Source organism: Mirounga angustirostris, unplaced genomic scaffold (assembly GCF_029215605.1).
Source record: "Mirounga angustirostris isolate CCGP_5_RB_7025 unplaced genomic scaffold, mMirAng1.0.hap1 SCAF_8, whole genome shotgun sequence".
Taxonomy (NCBI): Eukaryota; Metazoa; Chordata; class Mammalia; order Carnivora; family Phocidae; genus Mirounga; species Mirounga angustirostris.
The window spans coordinates 21,392,922-21,405,671 of record NW_026991716.1 but is presented as its reverse complement, the minus strand read 5'-3'; the positions used below and the strand labels follow the sequence as shown (position 1 = coordinate 21,405,671).

At 41.7% G+C, this 12,750-nt stretch overlaps 1 protein-coding gene across 2 annotated transcripts in view; it reads right to left on the bottom strand.

The window, feature by feature from the left end:
- Nucleotides 1-262: 262 nt before the first annotated feature.
- The window catches only part of F13A1 (coagulation factor XIII A chain), a 165,311-nt gene continuing 152,823 nt past the window's right edge, over nt 263-12,750 (bottom strand). For both annotated transcript variants that reach the window (XM_045866417.3, XM_054505746.2), the window contains exons 14-15: nt 10,860-10,996; nt 263-4,739 (exon numbers count right to left, since the gene is read on the bottom strand). In XM_045866417.3, the coding sequence (XP_045722373.1) occupies nt 4,586-4,739; nt 10,860-10,996 (291 nt within the window). In that variant the 3' untranslated portion in view covers nt 263-4,585. The remainder of the gene's footprint in view (nt 4,740-10,859; nt 10,997-12,750) is intronic.

Here is a 12,750-nt window from a genome sequence, read left to right as displayed (position 1 = left end):
TCTCTAAACTTGCTGTAGTTTTCCACTGTCTAAACTTGCTCAAACCAAAAAGAGGAAAGAACGCTTTCTGTGTTATAGGTACTTGCTTTTTACTAACAGAAAATACTCATTAGGACCCCTTATATTTGAATCAGTTTCAGGGTAGTGAAACATTGCTTAGATAATTACTTAAGTTCTAGAACAATGATTAGTGTGAAAATTAATGGGGGTTCATTAATTGTTATCAGCAGCAAGCTGACCAAGCATCTTTTTGAAAATGGCCATTGTCTTTGGAGCTAAAAAGTGTTCAGTGTAACTCCTGGCACTTGAGGTGAGCACAATCTCCTAGTTACTCATCCTACCGCAACCGAGCCCTTTGTTTTTTCTTCTCATGTAGTTATGTGTTTGTTTTTATAGAGTGATTTCTGACAGATACGCTCAAAAGATGTTTGTCTTGTCTTGTTTTCATTCTTCTACAGAGACTAAGAAGGTAAAACTGAGTCTAAGTGGTTCGAAGTGCTGAAAATGGAAGGAGTATCTCTAGAAGCATTTGGCTCTCTTGGGTACTGAGTTGGAGAGCTTGGCCTTTAAGAGAAGTGAGAATGGCCCTAGGAATAAGATCCTGGGTATTCATCAGTCTCTGCCAATGGTAAATACTTGGTTGCCCAAATTTCAGCTTCTAGGAACTTATCTGTTGTATACTTGTATCAGTCTTTGAAATGGACAGCTTCCCTTGACATGCTACCTTTCTCACTTTGTATCCACTTGGGCCTTGATACATCTCATTTCCCATTCCTAGACCCCAATGTGGCCACGGTCCCAAGCTTACACCTTCCTCACTGACCTGAGTTAGGCATTCCACCCCATACTCTCTTGGCCTCGTCCCTCTTTGACTCACCCACTATAGTTCTTAGTTTTGATCCAGTTTTTTTGTTTGTTTTGTTTTTCTGTTTTTTTTTTTTTTTTTTTTTAATTAGCAGTCTTTATTAGCCTTTCTCCACAACACAGGGCAGAAGGAACAAATTCTCATTCTTGGAAGTGCTCCAACTCTGACCCATACTTCTGTGGCTGAAATCTCTGTAGATACTGTCTTACAAATGATCTCTGAGTCATTATGGTGAATATGGAGATCCCTGCCTCTTCTTGCTGGATATTGACCATCTCACCATGCCAAGCTAATTGCAGTTCCCCAGAAAGGTCATGTTCTTTCTCTTCTCTAGGCTGTTACATGAGCTCTTCTTTGTCAAATGATCTCTATCTTACCTCTTGCTCTTTTTTTTTTCATGATTCAATTTGAATTTATTCTCCATTATTGGAGACATTAAGGGAGGCTTTTTCAGGCATTTTTTCCCCCTCTTTATTCCCATGGTATGCTGGGCAACTCTCAATTAACATAATATCTCATGTACCTTACCTATTTATATATCTGGCCCTCTTCTCTGGATGTGAGTTCTTTCTGGGTAAGGACCATGGGACTTTTCATTGTTGAATTCCCAGGCTCTAGGATGATGCCTAATGTTCAATAAATATTTGTTTAATTCATGCTTGCACAATTAATTAATTCATAAATGTTAAATGGATGGTTGGAATAAAGAATGGATAGGTGGTTAAAAGGTTGCCTGGCTGGCTAGCTGGCAGGAGCATGGCTTGATGGTAGAAAAGATGAATGAATGGATAGTTGGGTTGGCTGACTACTAACTTTGTAGTAATATTGGAAGAATATTCATAAATGACAACTTTACATCTGGAATTTTGTGACTTTTGATTGCACAAACTCCATATCCTTCCATATTCTTATTATAAATTTGTACATATTTTTGTTGTTATACTGCAACTCTATGAAGAGTCTTGAAGTTGATTTTAATTCAATATTCTTAAAAACTTTGAGAGACAAAAGATGTAAAGAAAATACAGTAAACCAGGGGTTGATTTCACCGCTTGCTCCCATCTGCAGCTTGACTTGCCATGATGTGTGGCTTCCTAGACCTTTTTAGGGTCTTTATCAACAGGCTGGAAATAATTACATTTATTTCTTTTACAGGGTTGATGAAGTGAAATTACTTGGAAAAAATGTATTCATACAATCTCTCTCTCTCTCTTTCTATCTATATCTATCTATCATCTATCATCTATATCTATCATCTATCTATCTAATCTATCATCTATCTATCCATCTATCCATAATCTATCATCTATCTATCTACCTATCTCAATTTCTATCATCTATCTACCTATAGTTTTGCATGGGTTGTTAAGTTTTGCTTCATATATCCCCAGAAGAATCTTGTGGAAATGTAAGTATTATTACCCCTCTTTGGTCACTGAAGCTATAAACACAAATAAAGATTTGTTAAGAAGCATAGAGGCTTAGCAGAGGCAGAAACTAGAATTCAGAGTCTCTGGTGCTGAGATTCATTGCTTGTTACCATTGCTAAAATGATTTTTAGAGTCGCAGCATTATTATACAGTGTAGAATCCCAGCTATTAGAGGGGATGGGCTGGTTCTTAGGCATGATGAATAGGTTTTATTTTGAGTGCCAACTCTAAATCAGTTGGTAATGGCTGCTTGGAGTGCTGCATTGAGGAGAGTTCTGAGGCCCTATCTGAGTTGCAATTGTTCAGTGATGTTGCCATGAATGCAGGATCTCCCATACACACTTGTCATATGTTTTCCATCTTTGTTCCAAGACCACAAAAGGTGTTCTTTATGAGAGGTGTCCAGCTGGTTTGTCTACTGAGTCACTATAATGATTCATGAGATCATTCATGAAAAAGTACCTACAGAGATTTTGCAGTTTCTGGAAGCTGGTTTTGAACTAAATACATAAACTTCCTCCTTTGATGAATGTGGTTAATAAAATGTAAAGAGAGCAGTGAGGAAAGCTAACTGTGCCTGAGTACCTATTAAAGTCATTTCCTTTAAAGTAGAAATGCTTGTTTTCCTAGCCAGGGTTGGTCATCTATTGCTAAGGAAGGGTGGTTTCTTGACCACCTGTGGTTAGTAGTATGTTGTATTGAAAATGAAATGTTCACTTTTATGCAGATGCAAACATAATCACATTAACTTTATTTGAAGCTTTGATTACATTCTAGTTAATAAGCATATACTACATTAAGCCAGTTTAACCATATAGCAAAATGCATTTCATTTTAAAATTGAGTATTGGAAAGCTTGGCAAATGCTGGGATTATTAATTACTTAATAGAATTAGGTATGATGCACATATGGAGGTGACCACTAACCCTCATGGGTCCCTGGTGCCCGGAATAGTCTTAAAGGCTTAGAAATGTGGTTATTCAGATCAGAAAATTTCATTCTGGCTTTTCCCACTTTGTTTTTGTTTTTGCTAAGAATCATACCCTAGGCATATCAATGGATAATTTTGATCATAAATCAGCCTTGCAGATAAATAGCAGATAGCCTTGCCTGTTGGAACCTTGGAGCATAACACAAATGATGTCAACATCTTCTGTCATTGGGTCTGTGTTAGCATTGGCTACTTGCAAAGTGGACTCTGTATTACCTTTTAGCATCTGTGTCCTGAGCTGAGGTCTCAACAGGAGTGATATGAAGGACAACAGGGAATTAGTGGCTGCCCATCCTTCTACATGTCTGGCCACTAAATCTGCCAGATTCTCCAACTCATAGGGCTTGTTTTATCTCTAAAAATGTACCTGGACATCATTGTGTGAAGGAGAGGATCCCAGAGAGACAGATCTTGAAGTATAATCACTAATAAAAGAGACTAATTCCTCATTTTTCCTGTCCCAAGTCAGCCTTGTTACTTTCTAGTCCTGTGGCCCCAAAAGAGTTAAAGTAAAGGATATTGGTTCCTGCTGATCAGGCCACAGTGTGACACCTCTTATAGAAGGCACCATAAAACTCCATTATTTAATAGATCTGAGTATTGCACCTGCTATCTTATCTCCTCTTAGGTGATTAAGTTTCCCACAAATGCAATTTGTTAATATGGGGCCATATCTTCTCACAAGGTAAATCTGTGAAATTTGGCAGGCAGTTGCTTTGCCGCAGGTGTAAGATGAAAGACCTTGCCCTGGCTTTGCCAAGAAGAAAAATGATGTTGTTCTCACTACCTGGGAAAAATATTCTGACACAGAGAGTTGATTCCAAAGAAAGGGGAATAGAATTCTAGGGCCCAAATCATGTGCTTCTCTCCCCTTTGGGGGGTATATTACCTCCAAAAGGCTGAGTGGGAGATCAGAGTCTTGTTTTACATGAAGCCAGGTATTGAGCAAGTCCCCTTGTTAAGGGAAGTCCTCTGATATTTGGAGCTATAGCCATTTGTGATGATAAATGATGACTTCTACTCTTATGAGCCATGAGAACTTAATTAGAGCTTAATTAAAGCTAATGCTCAGAATCTTTTGGAAGGTGGAGTGATTAAAAACTAACTTCCATATTGAATAGTCACATTGAAAAGTAGTCTTTGAAATACATGGCGTTTCTACTCTGGGGCCCCGTGTAGTCCTGGCTGGGTCTTCATACCCAAGTTAAAGCAAGAGCTGACTATATTTTGCATTAGAATTTCCTTAGCCAAGACTACAAGAGACCCAGTACCCCGGTCCATCTCACCCCCCTGTGCATTTATGCAGAAGGTTGTTTTTGAATCTGCAAATCCAGCTCGCCATACACATGTCTCAGGGAGTCACTGGTCATGCTGGCTATCAGCTTCCGACGGCCAGACACCCAGGGTCGACATGCTTCTTCCCATTGCACAGTGGAGTTGGGCTGGATTTCACTGAAAGGATGGAAAAGAGAGGAAAGGTTTTACTTTCCAGAGGGGCAGATCCAGTTCCCCACCTTGATCAGGAAGCAGTGAGAACCCTTGCCTGAGTCACATGCTCTCTTTCTCTCAGTTGATGGTAGTAGAAGACAGAAGGGCTGATTTTACCAGTTCCAACCCAAAGGAGGCCCCTAGATGGGGATGTGCCTGTGACAGGCCCGTTGGGTCATGGTTCCTTCCACTTGGATGCATCAACTGGCATCTACTGCCACACAGTAGATGTGGTCCATCCAGTGCATGGTGAAGAAGGGCTGAGTCTCCCAGCAGCCATGAGTCAACTGAAGTCTAGTTTGTCCCCCAGCCTCTGCAGTAGCCTCATGGATGTGACTGATCTCCCTTGGCTCATTTTGGGCCACTCTAGTTCCCTCCTGAATTAGACTCCTATCTGAATCCCCAGCTGCCTTTGCTGAGGTCCTGATACTCTAATTAGTTCTTGCCAATCCCTTTGGGATAGACCTTGTTCCCAGGCCCAAGGTCTGGAACATAACCTTACCTGCTGCCAACTGATGGAGTATTTACATGCTCTATAATTCATAATCCTGTTTAACCACCAAATTGGGTCCCTTTGCCCATGTACCTTTCTACTACTCATTTGTGTCCATCCTGATAATGGGACTGGCCTTTAATGGTTCTGGTATTCTCCTCTTCCTCTGCAGCCTATGCACTGAGGTTTTCCTAAGCTTCATGGCCAAGCCCACTCCAGTGAATGACTAAGGTCAATCAGGGTTGGGGAGATTTAGGCTTCTCTGGGGTGCTTCACATATTTTACCCTATAGAAACCTCAGGGGGAAGTTACATTCAGGTTTTACATACATGATAGTCCCTTGGGGTAGGTACTATTTGACACACTGAATAGTTAAGAGAAATGGAGGGATAAACAAGTGAGGCAGTTTTTCCAAGATCACACAGCTGTGAATGGGCGGAGATGAGATTTGGACCCAGGTTGTTCTGATTCCCAAATCCATGCTCCTCCATAAAGATGACTTTTCTGATCACTGTGCTAGCTTTTTTTTTTTTTTTTCCTATAAGCAAGACAGATGCCCTTTTATTCAGTACTAAGAGCTTCTTGCTTATATTGCTCATAGAGGATTCCTGGTCTCTGATCTCTGATCCTCAGGGAGAGCATGTACTGGGTGACCTTGCAGGGGATCCTGGGCCAGCACTTCTCTGGGAGGACATCTGGGAGATGAAGGAAGACCACCATGAATGCCTTAGACAGAAAAGGGACCTGTTTTCATTGGATTACCGAGGCATAACACGTCAGAATTGAAAAGGACTTAGAAATCACTTAGTCCAGCTACCTCATTTATAGGCAAGGAAGATGAGATCCTAAGGAGCCTTATGGAATCTTCCACAGCCATAGCCTGATGACCCAGACCATGGACAAACAAAAATGTGTTGGGGGACATGAAGAGTGTGCTCATGCTAAGAAATGAGGAACATGATGTGCAGAGGAATTCTGTGAATACATCCCTAGTGGAGGGTACTTCCTACTAGTACCATGGAGGGACTGAGGGACCAAAGTAGCAGGGGATGCTGTAGCTTCAGACTGGGGTGGTGGTAGGAGGGGTTACAAGGAAGGGGAACTGCCAAAGAAAGTCTGGAGTGGTTCAAAGGCCTCAGCTATGTGATCCCCTATTTGCCCTTGGAGGCCAGGTCCATAGAGCATTACTTTAAACACAGCCAAAGTACAAGGAGAAATATGGGGCCACATACCTGTGCTTGACCTATTCAATATAAAGTTAGAAGCCCCAAGTTTCCTCAAATAGAGCTAAAACAATATGTATTTTAGATGGCAGTGGATGTACATCCTCTGGGATAGAAAGGGGAAATACCCCAAATCTTTGAAATCTAGACACTAAATAAGAAATCCCTTTCAAACTCTTATACCTGTGCCCAGTGAATTGGGAAAGGCATCTAAGGCCTTGGGGACTCCTCTCTTTGGAACTGCTCCAGGCATTGACTCTGCCGCTGCTGGTCTAAATGTCTCAATCAATTTGGTATTTGCTAATTCTCTTCTTTATTTTTGTTCTTTATAAATGTGGTTCTATAAATTATTTTCACCCATTATATAAAAGCCAAATTGGGTGAAAAGTGCACACACATAACCTATATAGGTATTTTTCAAACTCAGTAAATCGATTTTATGATTCAAGGTTTGAAAAACATTGACCTCACCATGGGTTTCCTCACCTGTAAAAGGCAGACACTATAAAATATTGAATAGAGTGTGGGGGTGCCTGGGTGGCTCAGTTGGTTAAGTGTCTGCCTTCAGCTCAGGTCATGATCCCAGGGTCCTGAGATCGAGCTCCGCATCAGACTCTCCACTCAGCGGGGAGCCTGCTTCTCCTCTCCCTCTGCCTGCTGCTCTGCCTACTTGTGCTCGCTTTCTCTCTCTATCAGATAAATAAATAAAATCTTAAAAAAAATGAATAGGGTGTGGAGAGAGTGGGGTGAATTACTATTTGTACTGCACTTAGAAGCATGGCAAATATGGCAATTGCCAAGTGTCGTTTAGTGTCGTTATTACTGTTGCTGTTGCTATAATTATTATTATTAGCACAATCCACCCTTGTGGTTGTTGCTTCCTCTGCCTGAACTCTGCAAAACTAGGCAAGTAAATTCCTCCCGCCTGTTTGCAGAGAAACAGTTCTCTGTCCTTAATTTACGGTGATAAGTTCAATATGAATATATGTTTTAAGATATTTATTTCTCAAGCGCTGGGCAATTTTTACCCTGATCCTTTCATTCTTTCTCCTCTGGTTTCCCCAAGTGATCAATCAGAAACACTTTGTAAAATAGTTGTCTTGCTTAAGGATCTGGCCTAGGGCCATGTAATGCAGGTGACTACCTCAAATAGAAACTATAATCCCTGAGCTTCACTTCGTTATTGGCTCTTATTCATAAACCTGGCCCCATAATGATATTCACATATGTATCTCATACATGTTTAGATGTCTACTCAAGACTATCAAACAAAGATACTCATACATGAAAATACACATGCATGTCTAAGTATGCATTTATTTATAGATAAATATGTACAGAAAGAGAAAAGAATCACTCACCCATATTGGTAAATGGAGTAATACTGGAATAATCCTATTTGCCTGGGGATAGATGTTGTGATAAATGGTTCTCAGTTAATGTGCTGAGCTATCAAGACATGCTGGCCATTTATCATCTTGAACACACACAGGCAAATGGGATTATTATTACAATAAACTGCAACTATCTATGGGTTGTTCTCCATGTGTCTAGCCCTCAGCTTCTGTCCTACTTGAGAAACTCAAAATTTAAAACAAAATCACAAAGTCAGGGAACTTTTCTCTTGAAATAACTTACTGAACCTGATCATTTTTTAAAGAGAAAAATGAATCTGGAAGATGAATTATTTGATGTTCTGGAAGTATCAAGTGCAGAAACTTGAAAGCTGAGAGTCTGTGGGGGCAGCACTTTCAAGCATCTGAGATAGGTGGGAGGTGGTAGCAGAAGGCAGGAAGGTAAATCATCTCGGAACACAGTTTGGCTCATACCCTGAGCAAGGAGTGAAACACCACTGCTTTCCTCATTCCTAGTTCAATTCCCTGTTCTCTAGCTCCTGCCTTCCAGGCCCCCTGTTTTGAGCTTGACACCCCTTGTCTTCTAGGGCCTTGGCAGGACTGTGGGTGGATAGGTGGGGGTAGTGATTCCCTTGACTATTCAAGATGTGTATCCTAGAAAGGAATCAGTCTTGTGAACAATTCTGCTACTACACAATTGCTCTTTTTAAGGGTCCAAGTTGTTACATGGATCTGCCACTCTTAGATCAGATCTTGGCAGCATAGGGTACCCTGGAGTGCTTATAATTATCTGACAATATGGATGTGGGTGCTGGCTGGCTCAGGTCTTGGTTGTGAATGTGTGTGCTGGAGTCAGAAGGAGACAGAGAAAGTAGTGCTCTCCAAAGTCCCAAACCCACCCTAGATCGTAAATATTTTCCCTCTCAAGTTCTCTCCAATTTTTGACAGTCTCAGAGAAATAAAGCTACCTTTGTGTTGGAGAGATTCACCTCCTGGATCTGGATTCCCATAAGAGATTGAGGACCTCGCTTTCTGTCTGTTACCCATCTGCCATAGACCAAGGTGTTGGAAGTAACGACCAATAGTACCTTAAAGAAGAGTGTGGGCAGGGCATTTGCCTTGTATCCATGTAAGGACTGGACTCTCCCATCCTTTCCATGATTCACTCCACTTTGCCCTACCCCAATGTCAGATATTAACAATAAGCGCCTGGACACTCAACTCACTTAGAGCCCTATGCCTCCCAAACTGTAGGTCATTGCACCGTGTGAGGATTAATCTTTCTTCTAACACACAGATTGTCTCTTTTCATGCATTGGCCTATGATCAAGGTGGGATTTTTGGCACAGCAAGGTGGACAGGTAGGAGGAGGTTCCAGTACCCTCAGATGAGGCTTCCAGGGTTACCATTTGAGAAGGAAAAAATGGATGCAGCGGGGGTCGTTTTGAAGAAGAAACGTGTTTCACTTTGCCTGAGGGATTCTCGCATCTGATTCAAGTGGGAAGGTGCGAGAAGAGGTGAGTGAGGCTGTCGTTTCTGATGAAATCAGGGCTATCACTGCTGACCTCTCCCTCTCACTAAGGATGATTTCTAATTTAATTCTTTTTTTTTCCTTCAACTTTCCTAGTAGCACAGGAAGGGTTGTTATGTTTTGTGCTTGCATTTTTAAAAAAGCACTCAAATTATTTTCTCTGTTGTTTATTGCATTCATGGGCAGCAGTCTCTCTTAGACAATGGGATTGCAGAAGCTGTGAGCACTGTAATTTGAAAGGAATGCGGAGAGCACTTAGTGGGCAAATTGTTCTTTAAAGGCATCCCAGAAGGGGTGAAGGAGGCCTTGGCCTGGTCCCACAGTTTCAGAGGGGGTAGCTTCCAGAAAGGGTGTTAGGGAGATTCCTAACATATTTCGCCATCAGGCACTTTCTGCAGCCCTCCACCTCTCCTTCTATGCTTTAGAAGTTTACCCCACAGAAAATATGCTAGATCGATTGATGCTGACAGGGACTTATTTGTGGTAGAAATGAAAGTATTAAGCCTCAAAGATTGGGATCCATTCTGGGTGTCACACTTTAAGAGGAGCACTGACAAACTGGTGTATGTGGGAAAGGTTGGAGGGGGAAGCTAAAGCCACATTAGGGGTCAGGAGAGATATAGAGAAGATGTGACAGTTGTTTGCAAACATTTGCAAGGCACCAGATGGAAGAGAGATGGGTTTTATTTTGTGCTGATCCAAGTGACAGAATTAAGATCACTGGGTAGGATCAAAAGGTAGAACTGTTTTCTAACAATGAGAGCTACCTGACTGTGAAATGGGCTGTCTTGTTGGGGGACACTCTTTGTCAGCAGAAGTCACAGAAGCTAAGAAACTATAGGGCACAATCTGACAGTGCTAGGTGTGAATGAAACAGTCTCATTCATTTTATCATGGAGCCTGAGGTAGTCATTTGTCCCCTAGAGAACCAAGTCTGCAATTCTTTAGGCTTCCCTCTACTCTACAGAAAGCAACAGTTCTAGAGTGCTTGTGTCAGGGAAATCTGGAAGGTGGGGCTGGGAAGAGAGGACCCTTGAAAAGGGACATCTTTCAGCATAATATCTGACACACACTAGGTACTCCATGGATAGTAGTAGAATTGACACCTGAGGAGGTGGTATGGCAGAATGCTTGAAACTTAATTTCTGAATCAGCCACCCTGAGTCTGAATCTGGGCACCTCTCTTATTAGCTGTGGAACTTGGGGCAAACCAGCCGACCTCTCAAAGCCTCTGCTACCCAAAGGGAGATGATAATAGTACCTATCTCATTAGGGTGGTTTTAAGGATTAAATGATGGAAATGCCAGTCAAACCAACCCTACTTTTACCCCATGACTCCTAAAAATGGCCAATAAGAAGGTGGCAGCTTCTCAGACATGTTTAATGGGTGTTAGATGTAAGTTTGGAAAAGACAGAGAAAGCTAAGCCTTCCTACAGTCCCACATCACTTGTCACCTTCTCAGTCCCCACACCACCCCTTACCGGAACATCTTCCTCCTTGGCTTCATCAGTCCAGGACCATCCAGGTGTATCCACACATTCCGCAGAGTTTCTTTTAGAGGATTGGTAAACTCAACTGTCACCACCATTTCAGAACCAACCATCCTGGTGCCGCGGACCTAAGGCAGAAGTGGGGGAGAATGCAGCTCATTAGCAACACATAAAACCTTTCTGCTTTCCTGTGTCCTTAGCCATCTTCACTTTTGCTGGTTTTACAGAATGGTTATTTTTTGGCAATGGAACTCGTGTGATGAGGATAGCTGATTGCTTTGATTGGGGGATACCTATTGAGACAAAGATGCAAAATTACTAATTAGGATCACACTCTTTTCCTCATTATAAAAACCACCCTAATGAGAGCTCAGGTTAATAGCCATGACCACCAGCTGCTCTTTCTCAGCAGGAGGTGGAAGTGTATTTGGTGTAGCAACACATTTCCATGGTGGGGATGGCCAGGCAAATCCTGCTTCTGGACAGGACTCAAGTTTCCTGCCAGCACACGGGAGATTCCCGAGTTCAAGAGGAAGAAAATGCTCTAGGGGGCATGAGCCTTCTTCCTTTTAGGCACACTAGAAAGAAATGTGGCCAAAGAGGGAGTCATCACTGTGGAACTTGAAGAAAAAGAATCTGGATACTAAAATAAGCAAAAAAAAAAAAAAAAAAAAAAAAAGACTTTTCATCTGCAGTTACAACATCTGAGTCCAGGACAGTGTAAGGTCCTTTGTTGGCAAGTTTATCTATGACAAGTCTCAGAAGTATTGGGTATTTGGCAAAGCATCTCACGAGGTGGCTAGAGTTCAATGTCAGTTCGGCACTTACTAGTAGTGAGGCCTCAGGTGACTTACTCAACCTTTTTGAGATTCAGTTTTCCTGTCTCTAAGACTGGACTGACATTCCTATGGGGTCATCAATGTGAAACGCTATTATTATTTGCTCTTAGGCTGTGTTTACTAGGTTCTAGGAATGGAATGCTCTCCCAACACCACACAATAAGCTAGAAAATGGCCATGTGTTCTGGGGTTTGTTTGTTTAGAAGATATGTGTGCTGAATGGATGGACCTGAATAAGCTCTACATAACTTGGGAACAAGATAATAATAGTTCTTACCTCAAAAAGAAAAGGGTAGAATGGGATAATGCATATAAAGCAACAAACACACTGTAGGACACAAGGCAAAAGCTCCATACTTTATAGCTCATACTGTTTTTGGAATAGCAGTGTTCAAGGTAGTTTGTTTTATTTACCTTATATTTTAGTGCACTTTCAACTCCAATATCTAGCCAGTGCCCAGTAAATATTTGTGAAATCAGGTTAACTGCTTAACAGTGGAATTTTTTGACTGAGTTTCCTATGTAACAACTCGGTCATTCTTATACCCTATTTCTTTAAGTGGCATATACTATAGAAAAAAAATCATATGGAAATGAGCCTTTCTTACGAACAGAAGGAAAGAGAAAGGACAATTCCCAGAGAAAAAGACTCTCACTTACTGACTTTGCAGTAAAGAACAAATCTTCATGGGCTTTACTCTTTAAGACACAGTTTGTGTCTAAATTTATGTCTATGGAATTTAAAAATCTATGAGAAAAATGAAAATTGCAGCCAATTCTCCATGTTTATGACATTCAAATCAACACCTGTTGGGTGGGATGAGGGGACTGCTGGGGTCACAGGGATCAGGGTGGAGCAGACAATAATCATGGTGGTGACCACAGCAGAGCACAGATCGTAGGCCGAACGGTTTGTCCAGCGCTTTGCCCGTGGTCTTCAGCCTGCCATGCATACAGAGTCCCCTGGGGAACTTAAAAATCATGGAGGTCTAGGCCCACTCCCAAGCAATTAGCTCAGAACCTCAGGTGGAGCCTGTAATCAG